Genomic DNA, 14273 nt, shown 5'->3' on the forward strand with positions numbered 1-14273 from the left:
TATTATCAGCATTGGTGTAGCATGCAAATAAGATAATACTTGTGGTACGTTAAGTGCCTAGACAGTGGGCAAGTCGTGTCCTAAAATTACTCCTGTGTTACTGAAGAATGACAGTTTGCTGTTGCTACAAATGCATATGGGAAAGAAGTGGCCCTGCCTAAACTTTCTCCCCTGTTTCATTGTTCAAGGATGAGCATATGGATGGTCCTGCCCCTGGCCTCTCCACTCCTCTGGCCCTGTAGATGGACATCACCGGCTGTTACCTTTCCCACGGGGCAGCCAGGGGCCTGAAGTCAGTGTGGACTAGTCTCACACCCATCCATTTTGTCCCTTTAGTAGTTCAATACAAATATCTGGAGGCAGGGAATTCTAGTTAAAATGAAACCTGTGTGGTAAGCCTCAGTGTTATCCTCATCCCGTCTCTCTCTCTCCCCCGCTTTATTCTGAGACAGACCAGTGCACTGAAGTGGGCAGGTGTGGAAGGCCTGCCCAAGACCTCTCTGCAGCCTGCCCTGGAGGCTGCCATCCTCACCTTGCGTAGCCTGTCCTTCCCTCCTGCAGAGTGGATGGCTTCCATCAGGGCAGAGTGCAGGGATGTGTCTTTTGGGACTGGTCTCTGGACAACAGGTTTGAATTTTTTCTTCGGCCCAAAAATACTGGGTGGCCAAATACTGTCTGTTTCATTTCCATCTGTAGAGAACATACTGGGCTTTTCCTCTCTTTCTAGGAGAATGTGGCTTTCTGTGCCAGACCCTTCTGGAGGATGGGAAGGCTCGCCGCGGCCTGGGACATGCACAGAGCCGTTGGCCAGCTCCCTGCTGCAGGCCTGGGCATTGAACATGTGTGGAGGGGGTGGGTCTGTACCATCAGGTGCGTGTCTGGGTTCAGATGCTGAGTTGGCCTCCTGGTTACTTGTGCTTTGCTTTCCACTGAAACCACAGCTCTGTCCCACAGAAACATCATCCCTCTGGGAAGACTGAACCAGTGAAAAACAGGAGCTTCTGTGGATAGCAGCAGGTCCATCCTGAGTATACAACTTCCTGTATGGGCTGCTGACCTCCCTGCTAGGAGGGGCTCCCACTGCTGAGTCTTCCCCATGGTTGTCAGGAGGAGTGACACAGGGCCGCTGGGCACCGTCCTTCCAACCTTGTGTCTCTGAGTGTGGGCTGGAGGTCCTGTCATCTTTCACAGTTACAGGTGGTGCAGCCAGCACTGGCACCCTGCCTGCATAACCCTTCTCGGCATGACCGTGCGGCCTTACCACGTCAGCATGGACTTTCGGGGGTCCTATGCGCTTGGCAATGGCAGAGGCCACATACTGGCTGGATGTTCTTCTCTGAGGCTTGAGAAATGTGACTTCTGTGTTGTGAGTTGCTGGCACCTTCACGTGACCCATGCCCATGGTGGGGGGCTGGCTTCTCCCCTCCTTGAGGGGGTTCCGGCCCTCATGGTGGGCAGACTGCTGCTGGGGCAATATTGGCTTGGGGTCTGCTTGGAGTCTGCTCTCTGGATGCTGTGTCTGGGTGCACACAGGCGGGGAGGAGGGTCCCCTGGCAGAGTTCTCCGAGGGCTGACCCAGGTGCTTTTCCACAGAGTTGCACCTCCAGAACTCTTTGACTTTCCCAATGGGCTGAGTTTCTGCTTCAGGCACAGACGAAGACAGGGAAATGATCCTGATGCCGGTGGTGTGGGGATTCACCAAGTTCCCCAGCTCGTCAATCTTAATGGCGCCGGTGGAGAGGGACACGTCTTTGTTGTAACAGCGCATCTCTGACTTTGGAGGAATGATTTTATATGTTGTGAGGCCGTGCTTCAGTCTGTAGCTTTTCCCTGGGTTTTGGCCTCGTTGGTGCCATGATGCTGGTGCCAGGGCAGCGTTTTTATCATTGCCCTCCTTTTCATTCACTGGTTGGGAATTCACTCTCTCTGTGGCCTGAGTCCTCTCCCTGTCAGCACAGCCATGCACTTTGTCTTTCGCTTTTGCATTTAGGTTGTCTGTGTGAAGATTCGAAGCAGAAGAAGTCACCCTGGGCACCGTTTCCATTAGATTTCCATCTTTACAGATGTTGGATAAGGCCACACGGATTCCTTTTCCCATGTCATGGGAAACGGGGTGCAGGGCAGGTACTTCCTCCCTTGCCTTTCCAGGGGGCTGGCTGTGCTCAGCCTGAAGTGGCGCCAGGGAGGCTCTCCTGCTGGTGACACCCTCCGAGTCGAAAGACCCAGCATTGTTGTTTCTATTGGAAAACAACCCCGAATCCACAGGATCATCTGAAATTTCCCCTATGAATGTTACTGGGATTGTATCTGTGTTGCCATGAGGGACCATGGCATCCTGTGGGCAGTGGTTGGATGTACCATGGATGGAGCTGGTAAGGGAGCTGGTGTCGGTTTCATAGCTGTCTTCCATTTCTGCAAAGAGAGACAAACACAAATCACAGATGTTTCCCACGCCAATTACTTAGTGTAATTGCAGCCATGACTTTGATTTCCCTGAGGTTACTTTTGAATACATTATTTACGTATGTTTTAAAATGTTATTTGGGTTTGTAATCTACATAATATGCCTGGGGCCAGAATCTCAACTTTCATTACTCAACACAGCTGTTTGCAGATCCAGGATGTTTCAAGGCAAGGTATTCAGTTACAACGTGCTGCCAACATCCTTCACTCCTGGGCAACAGAGCGAGACTCCGTCTCAAAAAAAAAAAAGTTGATTTCTAGATCCAAGCCTCTGGAAAAACTGTCTCAACATAGAAACATGAAAGTGAGTTTTGGGTTTTGACCTCCATGTTTCTCATGTCCACTAGAAGCACAAGAGAATCCAGAGGACCACGGGCTCTAGCTTTAACTTCTTAAGGAAGCAGATGACTAAGTCTTGAGTATCTCAGAATTACCATGGCTCTTCCAAGCACCAAATGATGCAATGGTCATGGGGTCAGAACCTGCGGGACACACCATGGCTGATTCAGATTTTTAGCTCTGTCAACTATACATTCTCAGGGCAGGAAACTGAAAAGTGAGTCAGACAAAAACAACTTGTCAGTTTTGCAGTCTGTTATCTTCTCTCTCTTTTTAAGGCATGATAAATATCTAATTTTTAGTTTATTTTCAACATATGCATTGGAGAAAATAACATAGCTGCTTTGTTTGAAAGATTCCCTAGCTGTTTACTGCAATTATTTGCCATCTGCTTTGGCCTTCCAGTATTATTTCCCCAAAATATATCAATATAATAGCAGTGCCATGAGATGGCTTCATTGTGGTCAAAAGGCTGAGTATTTCTCATTGAGAGAGATGCCATATATTAGCAAATCAAGAGAAGTCTTAATGAGGAAATCTGTTTATCTTTTGCACCACCCTTTTTATTCTTTAACACGTGCAGCATACTTTTTAATGTGCAGAATTAGTATTATTCAGAGCACACTGTAAGCAGCTGTCTGGATGTTTCCAGGTACTGCTTGGCGGCCCAGATAAAAAGCAGTCTACTGGAAAACCATGTGTGCCTCACATCCAGGCTTTCACCAAACTGGCCTGGAATTCCTTTCGAAGGCTGTTTCCTCAAATAGATATATTAAAGTAGGCTCAGAGGAAGTTACTGTTGGCACCTACTTTCATGCAGCATAATATCAAAGTAGTAGATCAGGTGGTTCTTACCTTCCAGGTCTTCATCAAGTTCTGCAAGGGTTTTATGGAACTGTCCAGTAATTAATAGGTCTTCTTCATCATTTGAGGCTGTGGCAGCTTTTTCAGTTCTGGGGAAGACCAAAGAGAAAGGAGCACTCATTTCTCTTACTATTGATTTAATGTACTCCTTTCCAGGAATATCTGAGGATAGAACAGCTCATACTCAAATTCAAGCAGTCACATACTCACTGTACTGCTGCTGTCCTCAGAACTACGGAGACGCAGATTGTTCATGCGTGTGTGTGTGTCCCCTGTGCGTGTGCACAGGTGTGTGTGGGATGCAGGTGCCATGTGTGCATGTGTGGAGTATATGTCTTGTATGTGGTGTGCATGTGATATATGGTGTGTGTGTGGCCCCAAAGTGTTAAAAATAACCAAACCCCACACAGCTTTCATTCACTCTGCAGACTGAAGTCAAAGTTTTAATTCCACTGCACAAAAGACGGGTTCATGTGATCCAGGATTTGCTGGCATCTCTGCCTTGCACTACAGCAAGTTCCCTGCACCTGGCACCTGGCAAGAAGGAGTGAAGCCATCTGGAGGCCAAGCATGTGCACGTGGCTGGGGGCTGGTCCACCTCACCTCGACACTGCACAGCCTGGCTGTTCCTCGGCACTTGGGCATTTAAGTGCAGCATCGTTCGAGGTCCCAGTGATAAAGGCTACATACCTCTGGCGCAGGATCTGCCTGCTGTTAGGAGGCCTGTGGGGAGGGTTGTGCAGGGCTGCATGGAGGAGGGTTTCCAGAAGTCCCACCAACTTCATAAGCTCAGCCTCCATTTGTCTCCACCCTAGCAGTGGCCCAACCTGCCATACTCAGAAAATGAGAAATTTCACTCCCCGGACTATAAATGACTTTTACAGACTCTATGTTTACTTTGGCTTAATTTCTACCCTGGGTAGGTGACAGGGAGCCTGATAATGCCACTTTCAGGGGCAGGGCTTAGGGGCTTGATAATGCCACTTGAAGAGCTGTACTCCCTGGGATCTTGCATTGGGACATAAAGACAATGAGGATGGCCAAAAAGCCTCACAGCAACAGTAACAGGAATAACCGCTCCACCCTTGACCCTGCAAGCCCCTTCCCAAGGTCCCCTCTCAGACTCAACAGGAGGAAGCTCCTAGCAGCGTGAGGCCTGCCTGCATGCCTTTGTGCCAGCCCCTGAACACAGCTCTTTTGCACAAATTGTCTTATTATAACCCTCACAAACAGTTTTTCAGGTAGGTAGTGTTGCTGTCACTGTTGTACAGAGATGAAACTATGTACAGAGAGACTACAGAGCTGCCCAGGTCACACTGGCATCCAGAACCAGGCCTCCTGCCCCAAAGCCCAGGAGTGACCAGCTGCATCTGGGGCCACAACACATAATAATGTGGCCCCTGTGGCACGGGGCAGCCAGGAAGATGTCAACCCGTCTGCTCGGAGAGCCGGATCTGGCTTTATTTGCGTCACAGGGACAATGGCATCTGTGAGACAACTGCTGCCAAAACAATTTAAAAACTGTCCTTGCAAGGGCTCTTGCCTCTATTTTCCTATTGTGCAGAAAATGCAGAGACATGTCTATGGCAATTGTCTATCTTCAGTGAAAGCTGAAGGTTTGTTTCCCGCTGATTGTTAAAAATTGAGGACCAATTTCCATCATTGCTAATCAGGCCCAGATAATGATGCATGAAATAAGCTTTGCACAACCCTCACGTAGCAAAGTTTTTATTCTGATAAATGAGTCTTTCTTATTTGGTGACTATGTCCATTTGGGAGCCAGGAAGTGGCTTCCAGATTAGTCTCAGCTAATGTCCTCTGACAAGCTACACAAAGGGGGCTGGTTGGAGATGTGTGTGCATGTGGACCCATTAATAAGGACCACAAGAGGTGCATGACTGTCTTCCCTATTACTTTTGCCACGGACTTTAATTATTTGAATGCACTTTACTAAAGTTGTGCTTTTCTCTTTCATGAAATGTGATGGTTTAAATATATTTAAATTTTTAATAAAATATATGGCAGAGAAAAAATGGAAATTGCTATATAAAAGAACAATCTGAAATGGAAAACAGATTTAAATGCTTGGAAAGATGGAAAACTTTTTAAATGCTTGCTCTTAGTTTAGGATGCTTAAAGCCCAGCCAAACAAAATTACGGACATACTTTTACTTCAAAGTATTTGCCTTCATTTTAAAGTATGCTTGACCACGTCACTCACTATGAGACATGGAACATAATGATATCACATAATGCTATCAATAAGAATTAAAAAAAAAAAAGTAAAAACTCCACTGATTCTACCATTTTGCAAAATAGCAAAACAAAACAAAACAAAAACCCACCCCAAACTGATGAAGATGTGATGAAATCTGAGAGACCCACACTTGCTGCTACAGGTTTTAACTGGAAAGCAATGTGGAAATATATATCAAAAAACACACAAACAAAAATCACTTTATCTTTGTAAGAACTTTGGCCCATTAATCTCTCTTTTAATAATCTGTCTTAAGGAAACCCAATAGAAGGAAAAATACAAATACAACAATGTTCATGTTAGAATTCTAGAATGTCCAGCAGTAGGCAGTTACCTAAATTATTACATATACATTTCAAAGGGCATTAAAATCAGTAAATATGTTGATCATCAAGTCTCTGCAGAAACACAGATCCATGCTTATGTTAGCATGTTATGTGAAGAAATCAGCACACACATATATAGAAACATTGTGATAATATAAAAATAGCAAATACCTTTGGACAAGGGGGAGATAGAAATTTAGACAAGAAACCAACCAGCGTGACTTAAGGAAAAGGATGAATTAGGATGAGTATTTTGCCTTTTTTCTTTAGAACTGTGCTTGGTTGAATTCAAAGCAGCTTGAGTGATAGAGCAAATTTTTAGCCAGCAAAATTTAAAAGGATAATTTTGTCCTTTAGTGAACAAGAATTCTTTCCTGCAAGAGTTTGCATTCTTCTTACACTGCACACAGTTAAGTACTTTTATTTTGTTACTGAGTGCCTAGCAATCCTAGTGTGTGGCTGTCAGCCTGAAACTGTAACAGAGAGGATGCACAAGGTCTGAACAGTCTCAGCCCTTCGACACCTTCCTCCTCCCAGGCTCTGGGCTCCCTGCCCTTTAGAAACAGCAGGAGCCCAGTTCCAGGCACTTGGAGCTGCTTCTCAGCTGGTTTCTCCCCTATCCACCAGTTACAGCTGCCCTTCTGGAGTCTGGGGACCCTGTGCTCAGCCCTAGTCCTTCATCCCTGTGTTCTTTCCTGTCCAGCTCCCTCCCACCACTGGCCTCACTTGACACTCTAGAGGTTGCCCTGGATGCTGCTGCTTGGTTCCAGGCTCTGCTGGTACCTTGCATCCCATCTCTGCTCCAGCTTTGCTCCCCGACACTTCAGTGTGGGGCTGGCTCCTTGGGGCCCTGCTTGCCCTGAAAAGAAAGAGTGTACATGAGCTAGGAGCTTTCAGCCTGTGTGCACCGTGGAGTGAGGGAAGGTCTGGCCACCAGGCAGCCAAGGACCTTGTTTGGTGTTTCTCCTGAGGCTGCCAAGCTCTTGGCATCTCTGAGAGAAGAAGGAGGAGCAGCCTGCTGTTCTCTTGATGCAATACAGGGCGGCTGCGTTCTGAGCATGTATGAATGGATTATCTAGCAAAAGCCAGAGCCAATGGCAATGTAGTGATTTTATTTTCCAGTGTAAAAAAGCAGGAGGGAGAGACAGCAGTATTTTCCTTCCTTACTAGCTCCCATCTACTTCTCTCCAAAGGGTTACTAATGGATTATAAACATTCCTCTCTCTTTGCAAAATCACCAGATTTATGCCCTTAGTCACTGGGCTTGGAGGCCAGCTCTGTGTGGGCTTAGCAGGGGAGCCCTAGGTATGTGTCCCTAAAGACTTAGCAGTCAGCAAGAAACATCAGCCTCTGTTAGCTTAAAGTAAACCTGCCCAGATGCTTTTTTCCCGGGCTTCCTTTCCCCCCAACACATACCCCAATCTTTAGACATGTTCCTTATTGACAGTTTGTTCTGGCTTAAGACCAAGAAAATAAAATGCAAACAAACACAGGGCAGACATTTTGATACCAGGCTGCATGTGTTGAGTAAGTATTGCAGAGTTATTTTCTTACACGGAGGTGGGGACTCTGCAGGGAACATGAATGTTTAGGCTATTGTGGCATGCGATGTGGGGGATACAGGTCAGCACCGGCAAATTTCAAACCAGAGTCTGCCCAGGAAGTGGACCTGCGTCCTTGGGCCCAGCCTCTTGGGGTGGTCGGAGGGTGGCAGGCTGACCGATCCACCCAGCCGGGTGTGTGCAGGGCTTGCTGAGCCTCTGCATTCACACCTCAGCCTCCAGCAAAAACAAGAACTAGGGGCAGTCACATTCAGTTAGTGCCAGGAGCCAAAATCGCTTTTTGATTTGTTGTTTTCATTTGCTATGAGTGAGAATGGGCTGAATCTGACCAATCTGAAATGTACAAGATGGGTTCATTGCACATGAAGTCACTTTTTCTTTTTGATGAGGCTAGAAGAGTTTCCTTAAGCAATTTAGTACAATGGCAGAATTAATGAAATAAAAACAAGTCTAAGAGGAGAAAGACGTTGCTTTTAGGTAGCAATCCAATTTGCTAATGACAACCAAACCAACCCCTGTGATTTCAAAATGATTACTTGATAAACTAAAGGCAAGAAGCCTGGGAAAATATGCAGTTGATGATAGTCATATGTGCTTAACCTCCCCGCTCCATTTGTAAATGTTCCTGTATTAGCAAAGCTTCAGAGTCCTGGAACAATGGTGCCCAATACAACATAAGCCACATGTATAAAGTCTTTTTATAATAATATTTAAAATGTATAAAGAAATAGGTAGAATTAATTTTAATACTCTAGTGATTTCTGCAAATAATTAATATAAAATTATTTTATTTCTGTACCAGATTTGATGTATATTTTACACTTACAGCACATGTCAATTTGGATCAGACACTTGGCAAGCACTCAGCAGCCACACACATACTGGATGGTGCAGCTCTCCAAGGTCTCACACGTGTTTTAAACACTCCTTTGTAAATGCAGTCACAAAGTTGCAGGGTTCTAGAAGGGGTCTGGAGTGTAGAAAATGTTTCTAAATGATCCTGTAGCCACAAAGTTGTTATGCAACCCTCTCTCTGTATCTGAGGAAAGGGGCATTGGTTCTAGGATCCCCCATAGATACCAAATTCTGTGGATGCTCAACTCCTTTGTATAAAATGGCATAGTAGCTCGGTGCGGTGGTTCATGCCTGTAATCCCAGTGTTTTGGGAGGCCAAGGTGGGCAGATCTCTTGAGGTCAGGAGTTTGAGACCAGTCTGGCCAACAGGGAGAAACCCCGTCTCTACTAAAAGTACAAAAAGTAGCATGGTGGCATGCACCTGTAATCCCAGCTACTTGGGAAGCTGGGGCAGGAGAATCGCCTGAACCCAGGACGGGGAGGATGCAGTGAGCCAAGATCACACCACTGCACTACAGCCTGGGTGACAGAGTGAGACTCCGTCTCAAAAAAAAAAAAACAAAAACAAAAAAGAAGGCATACTATTTGCACATAATCTATGCACTCTCACACAGTCATGAGCTGCATACTCACCTTTCAGTCAACAATGAAGCTTCAAGGTTCTAGGTGGTGCCAAATGTTTCTGAATGCTCCTGTGTCACAAAGTTTCTGCACCCACCAGGTTTCAGAGGTTGGTTGGTGTGATCTGGGTCCCTCTGCACCTCTCACTACAGGCCCTCAGTCCCATAAGGCTCCTCATAGCCACAAGCCTGCAGGTAATGGCACAGCTCCTCATAAAGTGCTTCTGCAGCCATCATCCCCAGCATGCACCAAAAAGTGGGGGCTGAGAAGGAATGTACAGGCTTCCAGGCTGAAATGGGACATCAGGCACTCCAGGGAGGCTCCCTTCAACTGGAGAAACTACGCTCTCTACCTTTGGTGGCTCTGCACATGATTACAGTTTGGCCTTACCATTAAAAAAAAAAAAAAAAAGAAAAATTGCAAGAGAGGAGGGCGGAGCAAGATGGCCGAATAGGAGCAGCTTCAGTCTCCAACTCCCAGCACGAGCGACACAGAAGACTGGCGATTTCTGCATTTTCAACTGAGGTACTGGGGTCATCTCACTAGGGAGTGCCGGACAATCGGTGCTGGTCAGCTGCTGCAGCCCGACCAGCGAGAGCTGAAGCAGGGCGAGGCATCGCCTCACCTGGGAAGCGCGAGGGGGAAGGGAGTCCCTTTTCCTAGCCAGGGGAACTGAGACACACAACACCTGGAAAATCGGGTAACTCCCACCCCAATACTGCGCTGTAACACCGGCACACCGGAGATTGTATCCCACACCTGGCCGGGAGGGTCCCACGCCCGCGGAGCCTCTCTCCTTGCTAACACAGCAGTCTGCGGCAATCTAACCGCAAGGCAGCAGCTAGGCTGGGGGAGGGGCGCCCGCCATCGCTGAGGCTTAAGTAGGTAACTAAAGCCGCTGGGAAGCTGGAACTGGGTGGAGCTCACAGCAGCTCAAGGAAACCTGCCTGTCTCTGTAGACTGCGCCTCTGGGGACAGGGCTCAGCTAAAGGAGTAGAAGCCTGTGAAACGCGAACGACTCTGTCTGACAGCTTTGAAGAGAGCAGGGGATCTCCCAACACGGAGGTTGAGATCTGAGAAGGGGCAGTCTGCCTGCTCAAGTGAGTCACTGACCCCTGAGTAGCCTAATTGGGAGACATCCCCCACTAGGGGCAGTCTGACACCCCACACCTCACAGGGTGGAGTACACCCCTGAGAGGAAGCTTCCGAAGCAAGAATCAGACAGGTGCACTCGCTGTTCAGCAATATTCTATCTTCTGCAACCTCTGCTGCTGATACCCAGGCAAACAGGGTCTGGAGTGGACCTCAAGCAATCTCCAACAGACCTATAGCTGAGGGTCCTGACAGTCAGAAGGAAACCTATCAAACAGGAAGGACACCTAAATCAAAACCCCATCAGTACGTCACCATCATCAAAGACCAGTGACAGATAAAACCACAAAGATGGGGAAAAAGCAGGGCAGAAAAGCTGGAAATTCAAAAAATAAGAGCGCATCTCCTCCTGCAAAGGAGCACAGCCCATCGCCAGCAACGGATCAAAGCTGGTCAGAGAATGATTTTGATGAGATGAGAGAAGAAGGCTTCAGTCCATCAAACCTCTCAGAGCTAAAGGAGGAATTACGTACCCAGCGCAAAGAAACTAAAAATCTTGAAAAAAAAGTGGAAGAATTGACAGCTAGACTAATTAATGCAGAGAAGGTCATAAACGAAATGACAGAGATGAAAACCATGTCACGAGAAATACGTGACAAATGCACAAGCTTCAGTAACCGACTCGATCAACTGGAAGAAAGAGTATCAGCGATTGAGGATCAAATGAATGAAATGAAGCGAGAAGAGAAACCAAAAGAAAAAAGAAGAAAAAGAAATGAACAAAGCCTGCAAGAAGTATGGGATTATGTCAAAAGACCAAATCTACGTCTGATTGGGGTGCCTGAAAGTGAGGGGGAAAATGGAACCAAATTGGAAAACACTCTACAGGATATCATCCAGGAGAACTTCCCCAACCTAGCAGGGCAGGCCAACATTCAAATTCAGGAAATACAGAGAACGCCACAAAGATACTCCTCCAGAAGAGCAACTCCAAGACACATAATTGCCAGATTCACCAAAGTTGAAATGAAGGAAAAAATCTTAAGGGCAGCCAGAGAGAAAGGTCGGGTTACCCACAAAGGGAAGCCCATCAGACTAACAGCAGATCTCTCGGCAGAAACTCTACAAGCCAGAAGAGAGTGGGGGCCAATATTCAACGTTCTTAAAGAAAAGAATTTTAAACCCAGAATTTCATATCCAGCCAAACTAAGTTTCATAAGTGAAGGAGAAATAAAATTCTTTACAGATAAGCAAATGCTTAGAGATTTTGTCACCACCAGGCCTGCCTTACAAGAGACCCTGAAGGAAGCCCTAAACATGGAAAGGAACAACCGGTACCAGCCACTGCAAAAACATGCCAAAATGTAAAGACCATCGAGCCTAGGAAGAAACTGCATCAACTAATGAGCAAAATAACCAGTTAATATCATAATGGCAGGATCAAGATCACACATAACAATATTAACCTTAAATGTAAATGGACTAAATGCTCCAATTAAAAGACACAGACTGGCAAACTGGATAAAGAGTCAAGACCCATCAGTCTGCTGTCTTCAGGAGACCCATCTCACATGCAGAGACATACATAGGCTCAAAATAAAAGGATGGAGGAAGATCTACCAAGCAAATGGAGAACAAAAAAAAGCAGGGGTTGCAATCCTAGTCTCTGATAAAACAGACTTTAAACCATCAAAGATCAAAAGAGACAAAGAAGGCCATTACATAATGGTAAAGGGATCAATCCAACAGGAAGAGCTAACTATCCTAAATATATATGCACCTAATACAGGAGCACCCAGATTCATAAAGCAAGTCCTTAGAGACTTACAAAGAGACTTAGACTCCCATACAATAATAATGGGAGACTTCAACACTCCACTGTCAACATTAGACAGATCAACGAGACAGCAAGTTAACAAGGATATCCAGGAATTGAACTCATCTCTGCACCAAGCGGACCTAATAGACATCTATAGAACTCTCCACCCCAAGTCAACAGAATATACATTCTTCTCAGCACCACATCACACTTATTCCAAAATTGACCACATAATTGGAAGTAAAGCACTCCTCAGCAAATGTAAAAGAACAGAAATTATAACAAACTGTCTCTCTGACCACAGTGCAATCAAACTAGAACTCAGGACTAAGAAATTCAATCAAAACCGCTCAACTACATGGAAACTGAACAACCTGCTCCTGAATGACTACTGGGTACATAACGAAATGAAAGCAGAAATAAAGATGTTCTTTGAATCCAATGAGAACAAAGATACAACATACCAGAATCTCTGGGACACATTTAAAGCAGTATGTAGAGGGAAATTTATAGCACTAAGTGCCCACAAGAGAAAGCAGGAAAGATCTAAAATTGACACTCTAACATCACAATTAAAAGAACTAGAGAGGCAAGAGCAAACACATTCAAAAGCTAGCAGAAGGCAAGAAATAACTAAGATCAGAGCAGAACTGAAGGAGATAGAGACACAAAAAACCCTCCAAAAAATCAATGAATCCAGGAGTTGGTTTTGTGAAAAGATCAACAAAATTGACAGACCGCTAGCAAGATTAATAAAGAAGAAAAGAGAGAGGAATCAAATAGACGCAATAAAAAATGATAAAGGGGATATCACCACCGACCCCACAGAAATACAAACTACCATCAGAGAATACTATAAACACCTCTACGCAAATCAACTAGAAAATCTAGAAGAAATGGATAATTTCCTGGACGCGTACACTCTTCCAAGACTAAACCAGGAAGAAGTTGAATCCCTGAATAGACCAATAGCAGCCTCTGAAATTGAGGCAACAATTAATAGCCTGCCCACCAAAAAAAGCCCAGGACCAGATGGATTCACAGCTGAATTCTACCAGAGGTACAAGGAGGAGCTGGTACCATTCCTTCTGAAACTATTCCAATCAATAGAAAAAGAGGGAATCCTCCCTAACTCATTTTATGAGGCCAGCATCATCCTGATACCAAAGCCTGGCAGAGACACAACAAAAAAAGAGAATTTTAGACCAATCTCCCTGATGAACATCGATGCAAAAATCCTCAATAAAATACTGGCAAACCGGATTCAGCAGCACATCAAAAAGCTTATCCACCATGATCAAGTGGGCTTCATCCCTGGGATGCAAGGCTGGTTCAACATTCGCAAATCAATCAACGTAATCCAGCATATCAACAGAACCAAAGACAAGAACCACATGATTATCTCAATAGATGCAGAAAAGGCTTTTGACAAAATTCAACAGCCCTTCATGCTAAAAACGCTCAACAAATTCGGTATTGATGGAACGTACCTCAAAATAATAAGAGCTATTTATGACAAACCCACAGCTAATATCATACTGAATGGGCAAAAACTGGAAAAGTTCCCTTTGAAAACTGGCACAAGACAGGGATGCCCTCTCTCACCACTCCTATTCAACATAGTGTTGGAAGTTCTGGCTAGGGCAATCAGGCAAGAGAAAGAAATCAAGGGTATTCAGTTAGGAAAAGAGGAAGTCAAATTGTCCCTGTTTGCAGATGACATGATTGTGTATTTAGAAAACCCCATCGTCTCAGCCCAAAATCTTCTTAAGCTGATAAGCAACTTCAGCAAAGTCTCAGGATACAAAATCAATGTGCAAAAATCACAAGCATTCTTATACACCAGTAACAGACAAGCAGAGAGCCAAATCAGGAATGAACTTCCATTCACAATTGCTTCAAAGAGAATAAAATACCTAGGAATCCAACTTACAAGGGATGTAAAGGACCTCTTCAAGGAGAACTACAAACCACTGCTCAGTGAAATCAAAGAGGACACAAACAAATGGAAGAACATACCATGCTCATGGATAGGCAGAATCAATATTGTGAAAATGGCCATACTGCCCAAGGTA

The 14273-nt window shown here is 45.3% G+C and overlaps 1 protein-coding gene across 2 annotated transcripts in view; it reads right to left on the minus strand.

Annotated features, from left to right (window-relative positions):
- Positions 1 to 14273, minus strand: part of COBL (cordon-bleu WH2 repeat protein) — a 303066-nt gene that overhangs the window by 11368 nt on the left and 277425 nt on the right. For both annotated transcript variants that reach the window (XM_023232060.2, XM_023232059.2), the window contains 2 exons: positions 3658 to 3755; positions 533 to 2412 (listed from right to left, as the gene is read on the minus strand). In XM_023232060.2, coding sequence (XP_023087828.1) covers positions 533 to 2412; positions 3658 to 3755 — 1978 coding nt within the window. The remainder of the gene's footprint in view (positions 1 to 532; positions 2413 to 3657; positions 3756 to 14273) is intronic.

The sequence above is a fragment of the Piliocolobus tephrosceles genome, chromosome 8 (genome assembly GCF_002776525.5).
Source record: "Piliocolobus tephrosceles isolate RC106 chromosome 8, ASM277652v3, whole genome shotgun sequence".
Classification (NCBI taxonomy): domain Eukaryota; kingdom Metazoa; phylum Chordata; class Mammalia; order Primates; family Cercopithecidae; genus Piliocolobus; species Piliocolobus tephrosceles.